Below are 12,332 nucleotides of genomic sequence, written 5' to 3'. Positions count from 1 at the left end.
GCTCTCTTGCAGCTGCGTGGTGGGGCAGCTTGTCCGTCTGCCTGATTCTGCCTTCCTCACTGGCCCCTGTAACTCCCGGGACCATGGCACCAAATGTCCTTGGTGGCTCTTTGTTTCAGAGGCTATCTCCAAAGAACCCAAACTAAGGTGGCAGGCCACTTTCACAAGGAGCGTCTACTGGGCTAGGGCTTAGAATGTGGCTGGGTGCAGGAGGATGAACCCTTCATGTTGTCGGATACACGAGGCTGAGAGGGGAAGTGACCTGCTGGCCTGGGGGTTCCCTGCTCCACGGGGGCCGGGCCAGCACTGGTAGACCTCCTCACTATCTGCCATTTCCACTCTAGCCTCCACATGCTTCCCTGGAAGAAGCACTTCCTTTCTAATTCCTTTATTTCTATCATTTAGATTTCCTTCAACATTTCCCCCTCTGACACACTGGGAAGCTTTTTCTTGAACCCTGGAAATTGTTCTTTTGAGGAACATCACTATTCTGGTATACTTTGACTTTACACTTTCTTCTCAGGAGCATTGCCTACTTCCTCTTCCTAAATGTGTCATAACATGCTTTCTGGAAATTCCCTCGAGTTGACATTTTTAAAAGAAATATTCACAACTAGAAATATGCACAATGATTCTTGCTGTTGTTGGGAAATCAGAACATGGTCCAAAGAGTTTCCCTAAGTAGTCTGAGTTTATTGCTATGGTGACTGGAGGAGTTGATTTCCACAGGGTGGAAGTATGCTGGCTTTCATGTTTGAAGAACGAATATGCACTAATTTTCTAGAAGACACTGAATAGCTCCATATTCACTGTAACTCTTTGGAAATTAATTTGTTACCAGTGGTGTCCTGCTTATATTATTCACATAGAATAATATAATCTCATTATTCACATGAGAAAGACAAATAAAACCAACAAGAAGTGAATTCTTCTTTCAGTTGATGTTTTTAACACCTTGTACATAGCATTGAAAACAATTATTTTTCCTACTTCATGCAAATAAGCAGAATGAAGAATATTCTTGAAATGACTTTTCAAGATGTGCTTTATTTTAATTCAGTCCTGAACCCAAACTACATAGGATCATTTTTTTTGACGTATTCTAGTCCATTCAATGATTCCTCACAAACTGTATTTTAATATGGAATGAAAACTGNTGAAATGACTTTTCAAGATGTGCTTTATTTTAATTCAGTCCTGAACCCAAACTACATAGGATCATTTTTTTTTGACGTATTCTAGTCCATTCAATGATTCCTCACAAACTGTATTTTAATATGGAATGAAAACTACATTTCAATCATAAATTTTCATGCTACACTGTTATTTAATGAAGAGATTGTATTACCAATAACAATAATTTAAGAAAAGGCCATTTTTTTTTAATTTCCCCAAACTCAATATACATATTTCTTTCATAATTATGAACTTAAAAAACCCGTCTCAGATGTAAAAATGTGAATTGGAATATGTAAACTCTTTGATATACCTGAAAAACAGGAAGGAAAATGTCACATACTGGAAAACACCATTGCCTTAAATCATCGAAATAGGAAGAAGCGTGTTGAGGGATGGGGAAAGATAGAAGAGCGTTCATGACCTCAGTTAGTAAAGAGTTACAAAGTCAGAGTATTCATTCCACACCCAGCTGGGCACCATTTTTATCTTTCTACCTGGAGCCTGTGTCTGACGAGGAGAAGTAGCTGTGAAGCAGAACAGCGACCATCTCTGAAGCAAGTCACTAGTTGGGCCTCAACAAAGCCGGTGTCCACATACGTGTTTTGCTGCTTTTTTTTTTTTTTTCCTGAGAAGTCACTGGTGTTTAATGGAAAGATTTTTTATGAGTCTTCAATTAAGATAAGGCAGTAAGAGTGTCACTAATGTTAACTTTTTGCTTAGAATGAGGCTTATACTTCCTCAGGTATCTTCATGGGTCTTTGGCTCCCTTTCCCGTTTCCCGTTTCCCCTTAGGAATCCGCTCAGGAGTTCAGCCTCCTATTGCTGTTGCATATTTTCGGGGGGCCCATCTATTCTCCTCACAGCAGCTTCCCCCATTGGCGACAGAGCGCAGTGGACGCCATTAGAGCATCCCTTCAGGAAGGGTGAGGTCCCCACACAGAAAAACATGGGCGTCTTTCCTTTTTCCCTCTTCCTGTTTCTCTGAGGGAGGAGACCCATAAATGACTCCTTTGCATAGTCAATCAGAATGCAAGACACTGTTGACTAAAACAAAAAACGAGTAGCCCTGATTTTGGAGAAATGGAATTACAAATAACTTTTTCAACAGCGCCTTCATTTGCAAGGTAGCTTAGACTGAAAAAGGAAGTCAGCTCCTTTTGACCACCTGTCAGAAGAGAAACCATTTCCAGCCAACTAGAAATGCTTAGCTCTTATGAGAGTATTGTGCTTTTTTTTAAAAAAATTCAAATGTTAACTTAATTTGCAGTCTGTGTCTTAAAGTATCAATTTGTTTTTTCTCTAGTCCATTTGATCATGGTTTCTGGTGAGCGGTACAGGAATATTAATTTGGCATAGAGATCTTCTTCTAGTTCCAGTTCCCCCGTCTCTCGAACTAAAAAAATATCTGTGCACAACTTCAGGATTCGATCCACATTTGGAAGCTCTTCAAACATGATGGAGTGTGAAATCCCACTGAAGAATTCACGGACAAATTTCCCAATCACAAGGACAACTGAAGCATATAATCCCATGATACTGAAAAAAAAATTAAATAGAAATTGTATCTACCAGTTAAATACAGTTAATACAATGCATCTAAAAGAAGAAAAATATTATTTCCCCCCAACTCTACATAAGATATGATAAACTTATCAAAGCTTGAAGTTTTTTGTTTTTCCCTTGCAGAACTGTAAGACTTGATAAATGAAAAATTTTAAAAAAAATCTCTATTCTGTAAATGACCAATGTTAACAGTTTCATGGATGAACTTCAGATAATTTTACTGCATATATTATATAGAGAAGCCATATAATATATTTGGTAGAAATGCCATTGTACTATATACACTTTTCTGGACCTCTTTATTTTTAAAAATACAGTTCTGCATAGACAATGATTTCTTAACAGGCGTTCATGCCGTGTTGGGATGTATGTCTCCTAGCGTTTAAGGATCATAACACTGTGAGAGGATAGATTCAGACCATTCTGGACATCGGACCATGTCCCGAACTTCGATGTGTGACCGAGGCCATGTCTGCTAAGGTCAGAAGGCAATCTAAACAGAGATGAGTCTACATCAATTTCTATGTTTAAACACTGAATGACCCCAAACATAACAGGAAGGTGTAGAGTAAAGAACCTGAACGTATGACTTCTAGTCCTGTCCTTAAGGGTGTTACATCAGGCACTTTGACTTCTTTGGGACTCTTGTTCTTCATTTTTTTAAAAATGAAGGGCCAGTGACCTATGAATTTTAATGTTGTAGCTATTAAGTTCAAGAATTCTAGGAAGATACAAGGCTTCCCATCCTCAACTTTATATGACATAGAAGTAGATTCTTGTAACTGTTAACTGTGAAGTAAGTTCTTACCCGTAGCCAGCCAGGAACCCCAGACTTGGGGGGCTGACTTTGTCATTGAAGACCACCAGTTCCAAGGCCTGGGCATGCTGATTGTATATTCTATTTCCAGTCAGGTTGAGAACCCACCACTCACTGTTAGATTTAGTTGTATTGTCTCTGAACAAAATGATGGTGATATTCATGAAATTATTTTCTGGAACAGGAGAAAAAATGAAATCAAGTTAGCATGAGACTACTAGGATTTAATGCACATAAACAGTCCTCAGATGGCAAAACCTAGTTACTACTGTCCATAGTGTAGGTGTCAGGATGAATAGGACATAGGGACATGGTAACAATGTGAGTGGAAAAAGAAAAGTGGGCCCTAGGTGTGCATAAGGTTTCTCCTTGTCACGAGACATGTAGCTCACTGCTGCCAAGTGAGCATGGCAGACACATGGATAGAAGGAAGACCCATCACGTGAGTGTCTTCGCTGATAATTCCAAACAACTAGTTAGACATTTAAAAACCCAAGTCATGGGTACTAAGGAGGGCATGTATTGCATGGTGCACTGGGTGTTATATGCAACTAATGAATCATGGAACTTTACATCAAAAACCAGGGATGTACTGTATGGTAACTAACATAATATAATAAAAATATTACTATAAAAATGAAAATGAAATAAAAAAATAATAAAAATAAATAAAAAATAAATAAATAAAAACCCAAGTCATTGACTTTTTTAGTGAACTGACTAATTCAATCCTATTACCAGAATTTATTGCATGTCTTAGAGGAAGAAAGCCCTCTGTCAGGTAATAAGGGGTTATAAAGTTGCATACAGAATGATTCCACATTGCAAACGAAACAGGCCACATATACAAGTGTGACTTATGGGCATATGACAACCACTACAGGACATGCACCAACAAGGTCTGATAGTATGGGGAGACTACTTCTGCTTGGTAGGATCAAGAAGGCCTCCCGGAAGAGATGGCTTCTGAGCTGAGTTTTGCAGTTTTGCAGTTTTGCAGAGTGAGAACTTCATTAAGTGGAGATGGAGGTCAGGAAGACTTGATGGCATGAAGCTCAGTGAAGTTCTGAAAATCCTTGATGTGTGGTTAATGATTGCTTTTGTTAGAGCACAGGGTCAATATAAAAGAATAGTAAAAGGGTGGAATAAAGCTTGGAGTTCTCTGAGTAGGTCTTTCTAAGAAAATACGACCTCTGCCAATGATAATAGGGCCTCCACTGATAATCCTGGTGGTGGACTGTGAGGGTAGGGGCCATGTCTGCATTATTTCTTGATAAATTCCTGGATCAAAGGAATCTAGGATGGTGCCTGGTAATGAATGTCTATTTGATGGATGGATGGTTAGATTGGATGGATGGATGGATGAATGGGTGGATGGATGGATGGATGGGTGGATGGATGGATGGACAGACTAATGGAGAGTGAGGCAGGAAACTGGTAAAGATAAAGAAACCCTTACCCAGGGCGAATGTGAACCACTCAGATTGCTCAGGAACAAAAAGAACCTTGGTTCTGAAATCTAGAGAGTTCTAAGAGGGAACATCTGGCCTAGGTCTGAATCTAGTTTGTTCACATACTGGTTGTATAACCTCTGCTGAGTAACTCACACCTGAGCCTCAGTTTCCTCCTTTGTAAATTGGTGATAACCACCAACCTATGCTAAAGATCAGACATAACTGGGTAAAACTCATCAGAGAAGCTGTTGTGTTGGCAGGACAGGAAAGTACCAGGAATGTGTGGTCTGGGGAAGAAGGATTTCATTGGCCGGACTTCAAATGACTCACAGCCAACAAGCCTATGTTTGGGGAGCACAGAACATGTGGCTGAGAAAGGGTTAAATAAGGGTGGGGATGGGTGGGGCTGGGAATCTGGGCTCAAAGTGAGGCTGACCCTGGAGGGAGGGACCCCGTCTTCCTGAAGCTGAAAGGAAGTGGGGGGACTCGTGAAGATTTGAGACCATTGCCAGGGAGAGGGAGCCAGCTGAAGGAGGGCCCTGGCAGGCTTGCAGGATTATCTGCTTAGGGGCAGCAACTGTGAAGGGCTCACTGAGGGACAGAAGCATTTCAGAGGGAATGACTGATGGTTGAGCAATCTGTGCTTTCCGACTAAGCATTTCTAGAACTATTTGGACTGAAAGGGAAATACCAAAGTTCTCAATGCATCTCACAATTACCATGTAAGACATACGTATTATTGACTGTTGAGGAAGAAGAGCAAGAGATGTGGGGACCACCCACCCATGCTTGTCTTCTGAACCTCTATCCTGCCTCTACTTCTTGGGCCCCCTACTACGGGGGCTTCCAGCTCTTTACTTACATCTCTATCTTTCCAGCTAAATATGAGCCTTCAAGGAGCTTAGTCTCTAGTGCCTGACGCACGGCCTGGTGACCATGAGACATCCATGTTGGCAAAGGCGTGAACACGACTTGGATAACTGCATTGTCCTTTTACCTTTACCACATGTACACATCTGCTCTGATCCAGACAATTGATGAAGTCAAACAATGCTTAGTAATTAATGCCTAGGGATCCCCAAACATCGACGTCCTACCATCACTGTTGTTTTGGGTAAATACAGTCCCTAGAGACTAACATGGATACTTAACCACCCTTGGGCTGAATCAAGTACATTTCCTGTTCTGTTTTTATTGTTCTCATCATGGGGCTTTCATATTTAATGTTGCATAAGGCTGTTTTCTACCAAAAAGTTTAACATAGAAACAAGTAAACAGAGTGATGAATCAGTAACCGAAGCTGCTAAGTGTGGAGTTAAGCCAATCACATTCTATACCGATGAAAACTATGAAGAATATGGCTCCTGGCGCCTGACTGGCTCCTTCTGGCCGGTGAACGCAGCAGGGAGTCTCAGGCTTCCTGTAGGCCGCATCTCACAAGGAAAGAAAACTGCAAAGCAGCTTGAGAAAGGCTGAACATGCAAACTGTAGACACTGAATAAAAGGATTTAAAAAAGTTCTGAACCAATTCCTTCTCATCCTTACCAGACAAAAGTTGCTTTATAGGTTTTGAGTTCGAATCACTAGGTGCTTTCACATAATATGGGTAGATCTTTTCTATAGTCCTGTATGTTAAGAAAAAAAGGGGGGGATGAAGTTTTAGTTGTTTTAGCCACATAAAATTGATTTTTTGTTGCTATTTTTGACCTCATATCAAACAAATAATGGTGAGTCTTTGTACTTCTGTACAATGTGATGTCATCACAATTCATGGGTTCCATTATAATCAGAAATTTCTGAAGCCAAACAAATTCAGAGGTTCTATTCGAATACTTAGGTAAACTCAGAACATGAGCTAGTTAATGCCTTAAAAACTGTTATAGAGATTTCTCATTTCTGTGACTGTTTCTGAAGCAAGGGGCTGTCTTTCTTGCTAGGATCTATGTCTGTACTCTACGTAGATATATAATTATATCTATAATCAAGTGGACTGCATGAATCTATCTATCTAGTGAGAAGAGTGAGGCTCGAGGGACAAGTGGTGGCCTGGACCTGACCCCTCCCTCTGCAGAGGACAAACAGTAATGTAAGCATGTCACTCCATCCTTCTAAGGCCTGTTCTATGATGGGGGAAAATTTGACAATCTTTGAGTTTCCTTCAACTTTAGTGATTAAAAAAGGCTGTCTTAGGGAACACATGTGAGGACTGCATCATGGTGGCTCTTATACTCAATGCAGCAAAGTGGGGCTAGGGCAGACTGGAGGTCAGAACCAGACACTGGCCGGTGAACATCTGCAATACGTCATTTAGCAGTTTTGCACCCATAGCATTTTTCCCCCTCCTACTAGTTCTCATATTAGAATCTAAACATCCCAGCTTGGATTTGTTTGAAGTGGAGTACTTATATGGCAGGATAATATATTAAGATATAGTCTCCACCCCACACACAAATTTCCCTCTGTCCCTTGTCTTCCCCCATCCCCATTCCATTAGCCAGGCATTCAGTGAGCCCAGGTCCAGGAGTAATAGTAGAAGAGAGGTCTTCCAGGGGCTCTCCCTTGCTTTTGGTGATTATGGTCAGATAAGAGCAAGGTTTGCTACCCATAGACAAGATCAGGACTCCCAGGGCAAGGTGGACAGAGAGTGAGAGGGGAGGAAAACAGAGCTATCTTAATGTAACATAACGAGGTCTCCAAGTAGAGATTCACTTGAGTTACTAAAGAATGGAGAAAGTGGCATTTCTTGCATATGTGAATTTGCAAATGGAGATTTTGTACCAGATATAGCCCTCTATTGAAGCTAATTAACAGAAGCAATCACTTACACTGGCGTTCTTGAACTTTCTGTGTTGTTGCCGGCTATCATTTTAGCTATATTCTTACGTGTAATATTTTTAAGAGGAAAAGAAAGCTTATCGGTTGCTATTTCTGCTTTTGCACCCAGACTCATGTTTCTGTGGAGAAAGATGAAAGGGCTCAATGTCAGTGGTTTTTCAGAAGTCTGGAAGAGAGATTCAAAAATTCACGTGACTATTCATTTTATTAATCTCACCAAGTCTTCATTGGGTCCACAACTGTCAACCCCAACCTTTTCTGTCCACCTCACCTTTACATCCAGCTTCTTAGACAACCAAGTTAGTAAACCCCAGGGAGGCCACAAACACCTTTAACAGATGGCAGGTGAGGAGGCAGTCTGCTGACTAAAAGAGAAACCATCTTGATGCTCTGATATGAATTTCTGCAACACTCTTTATATTAACCCAATGAGGTTAGCCTCCATGGTGACTAATAGAATCCACATTTTTAAAAGAATGTTCAATTAAAAGTTGATCTTTAACATTATTAATTTTTTGGTATCTCTTCAAAGAAAAGGATAGAAAATAAGTTTTTGGCAGTCCAGAATTTCATGTGAGGAGCTTGGGATGTAAATTCTAAAGGAGAAAATAAGAACCAGGAAGGCGTTCTTTCAATTCTGAACAGCTCTCTTTGAAATCTTTCTTTACTATATCCTTGGAAATTCATTTTATATTGGAGATGGCTCGTTAGGTACCTATCATGATTCTTTCTTAATTCCATCCTAGAAGCCAGGAATCATGGACCCAAATGTACCTATCACTTGACTGGCCAAATAAGCTTGCATGGAATCCTGGATCACAAGACTGTGATAACAAACAAACAAAAACTAAGCTTTTCAACTAGTTTATTGCATTGAGATTCCCCAAGTGCTTCACTAGCCGTTGAGTTTTTGAATGCAAGAACTTTTTCTACATGCTCTTAGGAATGGATAAGGGGGATGTATACACACACAATGGATTATTATTCAGCCACCAAAAAGAATGAAATCTTGTCATTTGCAAAGATGTGGATGGAGCTAGGGAGTATTATGTTAAGAAAAATAAGTCAGTCAGAGAAAGACAAATGCCATATGATTTCACTCATCTGTGGAATTTAAGGAAGAAAACAAATGAGCAAAAGGGGGAAAAAAGAGAGAAGGAGGCAAACCAAGAAACACACTCTTAATTGTAGAGAACAAACTGATGGTCACCAGAGGGGAGGTTGGGGGAGGGATGGGTGAAATAGGTGATGGGGATTAAGGAGGGCACTTGTGATGAGCACCGGCTGCTGTATGGAAGTGCTGAATCACTATATTGTACGTCTGAAACTAGTATCACACTGTATGTTAACTGGAATTTAAATAAAAACTTAGGAAAAAACCAAACGAGGGAAGTAGTGGCCACATGCTGGCCATTGGCTCAGGTTAGGCGAGAAGGAGTCTATCTCAGCTCTCCCCCTCCTGGGACTGCTAGGCTGCTCTCACACCCCACACTTGGAGAAAAGATCTGTGAGGGCTTCCCCATGTTGGGGGGATGCAAGTGAGAATTTGGGTTCCCGAGCCTGCCAGTTCTTCATTACTAAGACCAAACTTCACCCTTTCAGGGAAATCTTACCACCATTCAGACTATTTCGTTTTATAAGTCCTTACCCTTTTCCTTTTCACTTTACCTCTCTCTCTTATTCACAGAACTCATTGCCAGCCTCTCTTTAAAGACTGAAGTTAGTAGGAGAAAGGAAAACCAAGAAGTTCTTAATTCTGAGAGTCCCAGGCAGATCATTATTTAATAAACACAAACGTTAGCTGTAGCATCAAATGAATGTTCCCAAAACGTAATATCAACTAAAATCCACATCAATTGATTTTTTTCCCTTCTATCCTCCCACCCCCACCGGAGTTTAGATTGGGGGAAAAGGGGGAAATCATACATGGAAAGACAGTAACTACCTCTGAATACTCCATGAAAAAACAACAGAGAAGCTACTATTGGGGTCCATGAGTTCCTCTATCATTTTCTGCTTACTGGGAGGGCTGATGGTCCACAAAGAATTTGAGTTTCCTTCCAGCTCTGCTACTGTTATGTCTTCTTTTTCATAATTTTCCAGAAATTGCATAGCACCCTGTATGTGCACAAATACACATGCATAAATAGATCATATACATGGTGATGAATAAATAAAGTGATCACTCTTCCTTTTAACTGACTGCAGAAAGAGGATTTCTTCCCCCGGAAGGACAGTTTCTACAGTGGATGGTTTTGGTGCTCTCTGGCACTACTTTGTTCCCCTCCATGCGGGGATGGGCAGCCGCAGTCACACGGAGCAATCTCAGTAGCAGTACAGGTACGGGATCATTCCAATTAATAAAGAAAAATCAGAGGATTTGGTGTCATTTTTCCTCCTCACCAAGAAGGAAATTTATCAACTCTTGGGGTGTTTCCTCTCATGAGATAGTCAAATTTAATCCACCCATAATATCTTGGTCCTATCTTCACAGCTTCATATCTCTTGAGATGAGACCTGGCAGTGTGCTTTATAGGCTGATAATTTTATAAAAGAGCTAAGCATCTGTCTGCCTAATCATTTTCTTTAAATAAGAAAGTATTATTTGTAAAGCAAATTTTAATTATTAAAAATCAATTTATCATATTATTGTAAGTTTGCAATGGGAAGAAAAGAATACATCAGCCACAACTTTGCCAATAAAACATTATCCCTATTATATGCAGTAGAAATGCAGATTTTATTCTTTTAATCATTTAAAAAAATAACGTATATTCTTTTTCATTTATGTTTTATCTTGAGAAATGTTCATGCCATGCACTATCTTTGTAATGATCATTTTGTATTACAAAAGAAGTTGCTTGGAAAATATTCAGACAACACAGCATGTAAATAAAATGAAAAGTGGTAGCCCCCTTCTCCCATGCCAACCACCCTAGGGAAGCCAGTGCCTAACAAATTCACTTGATACATTTGCCACAATTTATTCAACCAGTCCTTACTTGTGGAGCCCTCAGTTGCTTCCAACTTTTGTCAATACAGAGAATGCCATGACAAGCAGGTACCTGCATAGAACTTTACCAATATTTCAAATTACTCCCTGAAGACAGATGCTCAGAGTAGACCTTCCCATCAAAGGGATCAACATCTACCATGATTAAAAACAATTAAAAGTATAAAAGAAGACCTACATCTGTCGAGCTTACATTAAAATGTCCTGAATTAAAATTATGTTTATTGACACTTATATTCAATAATATGGACATAATGTCTTAGATTATCCAAGTGGTCAGTGGCCATTGGTAATCCCTGAAGAGTCCTTCCCACCACCACAGGCCACGGCAGAGCAGCGAATAAAATGACAAGCAGTAAGCTCACCTAGATGGAACGTCTTCATAGACATTTACTATACACATTTACTTACAGTGTCCCTAGAGAAAGCTTTCATAAACTTATTAAACTTTGGTTGATCCATAACTTTCAACTGGCTTTGCTGGGCACTCATTGTGAAAATGGGCTGGAAAACAAAGAAACAGTGATGTCAACACTCTAAGGCTCATCTCTGCATCCTGGGTTAAAAGAGAAATCTTTACACAGCGTATCATCACCCACTGAGCACCCAATGGCAACTGGCCTCAGGGATCTCTTTGAAGAGATTACTCTGGTGCCCCACACCAGAACAGAGCTACCCTTCACTGTCTTCTGTCCTTGGCTCATAGGTCAGGTATTTGCTGACCAGTTAAAATGTAGGACGGGGGGCGGGGAGATCTGGCTGCAAGAGCTAACTGGACATCCTGTAGCTGGTGGTGAGGAAAGGCGCGGGCAGGGGAGCCAGACCTGGGGGGGAATACTCAGCAGTTACCTGGTACCCTCCCAGGGTAATTGTGACCGAGACGTCCAGGGGCTGGTTGATGACCCCCGCCACAGATTTGATCAAGGACATGAAGAGAAGGGGAAACCAGACGATACAGATGAGCAGGACGATAATCATGCCTCCCATGCCGTACTTCACCACTTTCTTCTTCTTCTGCCCCCGGGGCTGCGGGTATCTCTGCAACGATGAGTCATCCAGGCTCAGGCTTCCGGCATCAGCAGCAGGTGGGGGAAGGACCCGAGCTCTTCCCACAGGACCTGACTGGGGCCCTATTCTGCTCCTCTCACTCTGAAGTGGGGAGAACACCCTTGTCCCCACTCTGCGAAGTGAGGTAGTGATGTGAAGCTGTAATGAGCTCCCAACACGTTCCCACAGTGGTACCATGAGAGACCAATGGGACCGGAGAGAATTTCTCCTTAAAATTGTTGCGGGGGGATGCCTGGGTGTCTCAGTTGGTTAGGTGTCCACCTTCAGCTCAGGTAATGATCCCAGGGACCTAGGATTGAGCCTGCGTCAGGCTCCCTGCTCAGTGGGGAGCTTGTTTCTCCCTCTGCCTGATGCTCCCCCCTGCTCGTGCTCTCTGTCTCTCAAATAAATAAATAAATAAAGT

General features: G+C 41.2%; 1 protein-coding gene across 1 annotated transcript in view; it reads right to left on the bottom strand.

The window, feature by feature from the left end:
* Positions 1-1,209: 1,209 nt before the first annotated feature.
* The window catches only part of PIEZO2 (piezo type mechanosensitive ion channel component 2), a 351,612-nt gene continuing 340,489 nt past the window's right edge, over positions 1,210-12,332 (bottom strand). Inside the window, exons 47-53 of the mRNA XM_034642188.1 lie at positions 11,711-11,899; positions 11,273-11,365; positions 9,794-9,966; positions 7,839-7,967; positions 6,559-6,638; positions 3,551-3,734; positions 1,210-2,715 (exon numbers count right to left, since the gene is read on the bottom strand). Coding sequence (XP_034498079.1) covers positions 2,463-2,715; positions 3,551-3,734; positions 6,559-6,638; positions 7,839-7,967; positions 9,794-9,966; positions 11,273-11,365; positions 11,711-11,899 — 1,101 coding nt within the window. The 3' untranslated portion in view covers positions 1,210-2,462. The remainder of the gene's footprint in view (positions 2,716-3,550; positions 3,735-6,558; positions 6,639-7,838; positions 7,968-9,793; positions 9,967-11,272; positions 11,366-11,710; positions 11,900-12,332) is intronic.

The sequence above is a fragment of the Ailuropoda melanoleuca genome, chromosome 14, assembly GCF_002007445.2.
Source record: "Ailuropoda melanoleuca isolate Jingjing chromosome 14, ASM200744v2, whole genome shotgun sequence".
NCBI lineage: Eukaryota > Metazoa > Chordata > Mammalia > Carnivora > Ursidae > Ailuropoda > Ailuropoda melanoleuca.
This window is presented reverse-complemented; position numbering and strand designations above follow the sequence as displayed.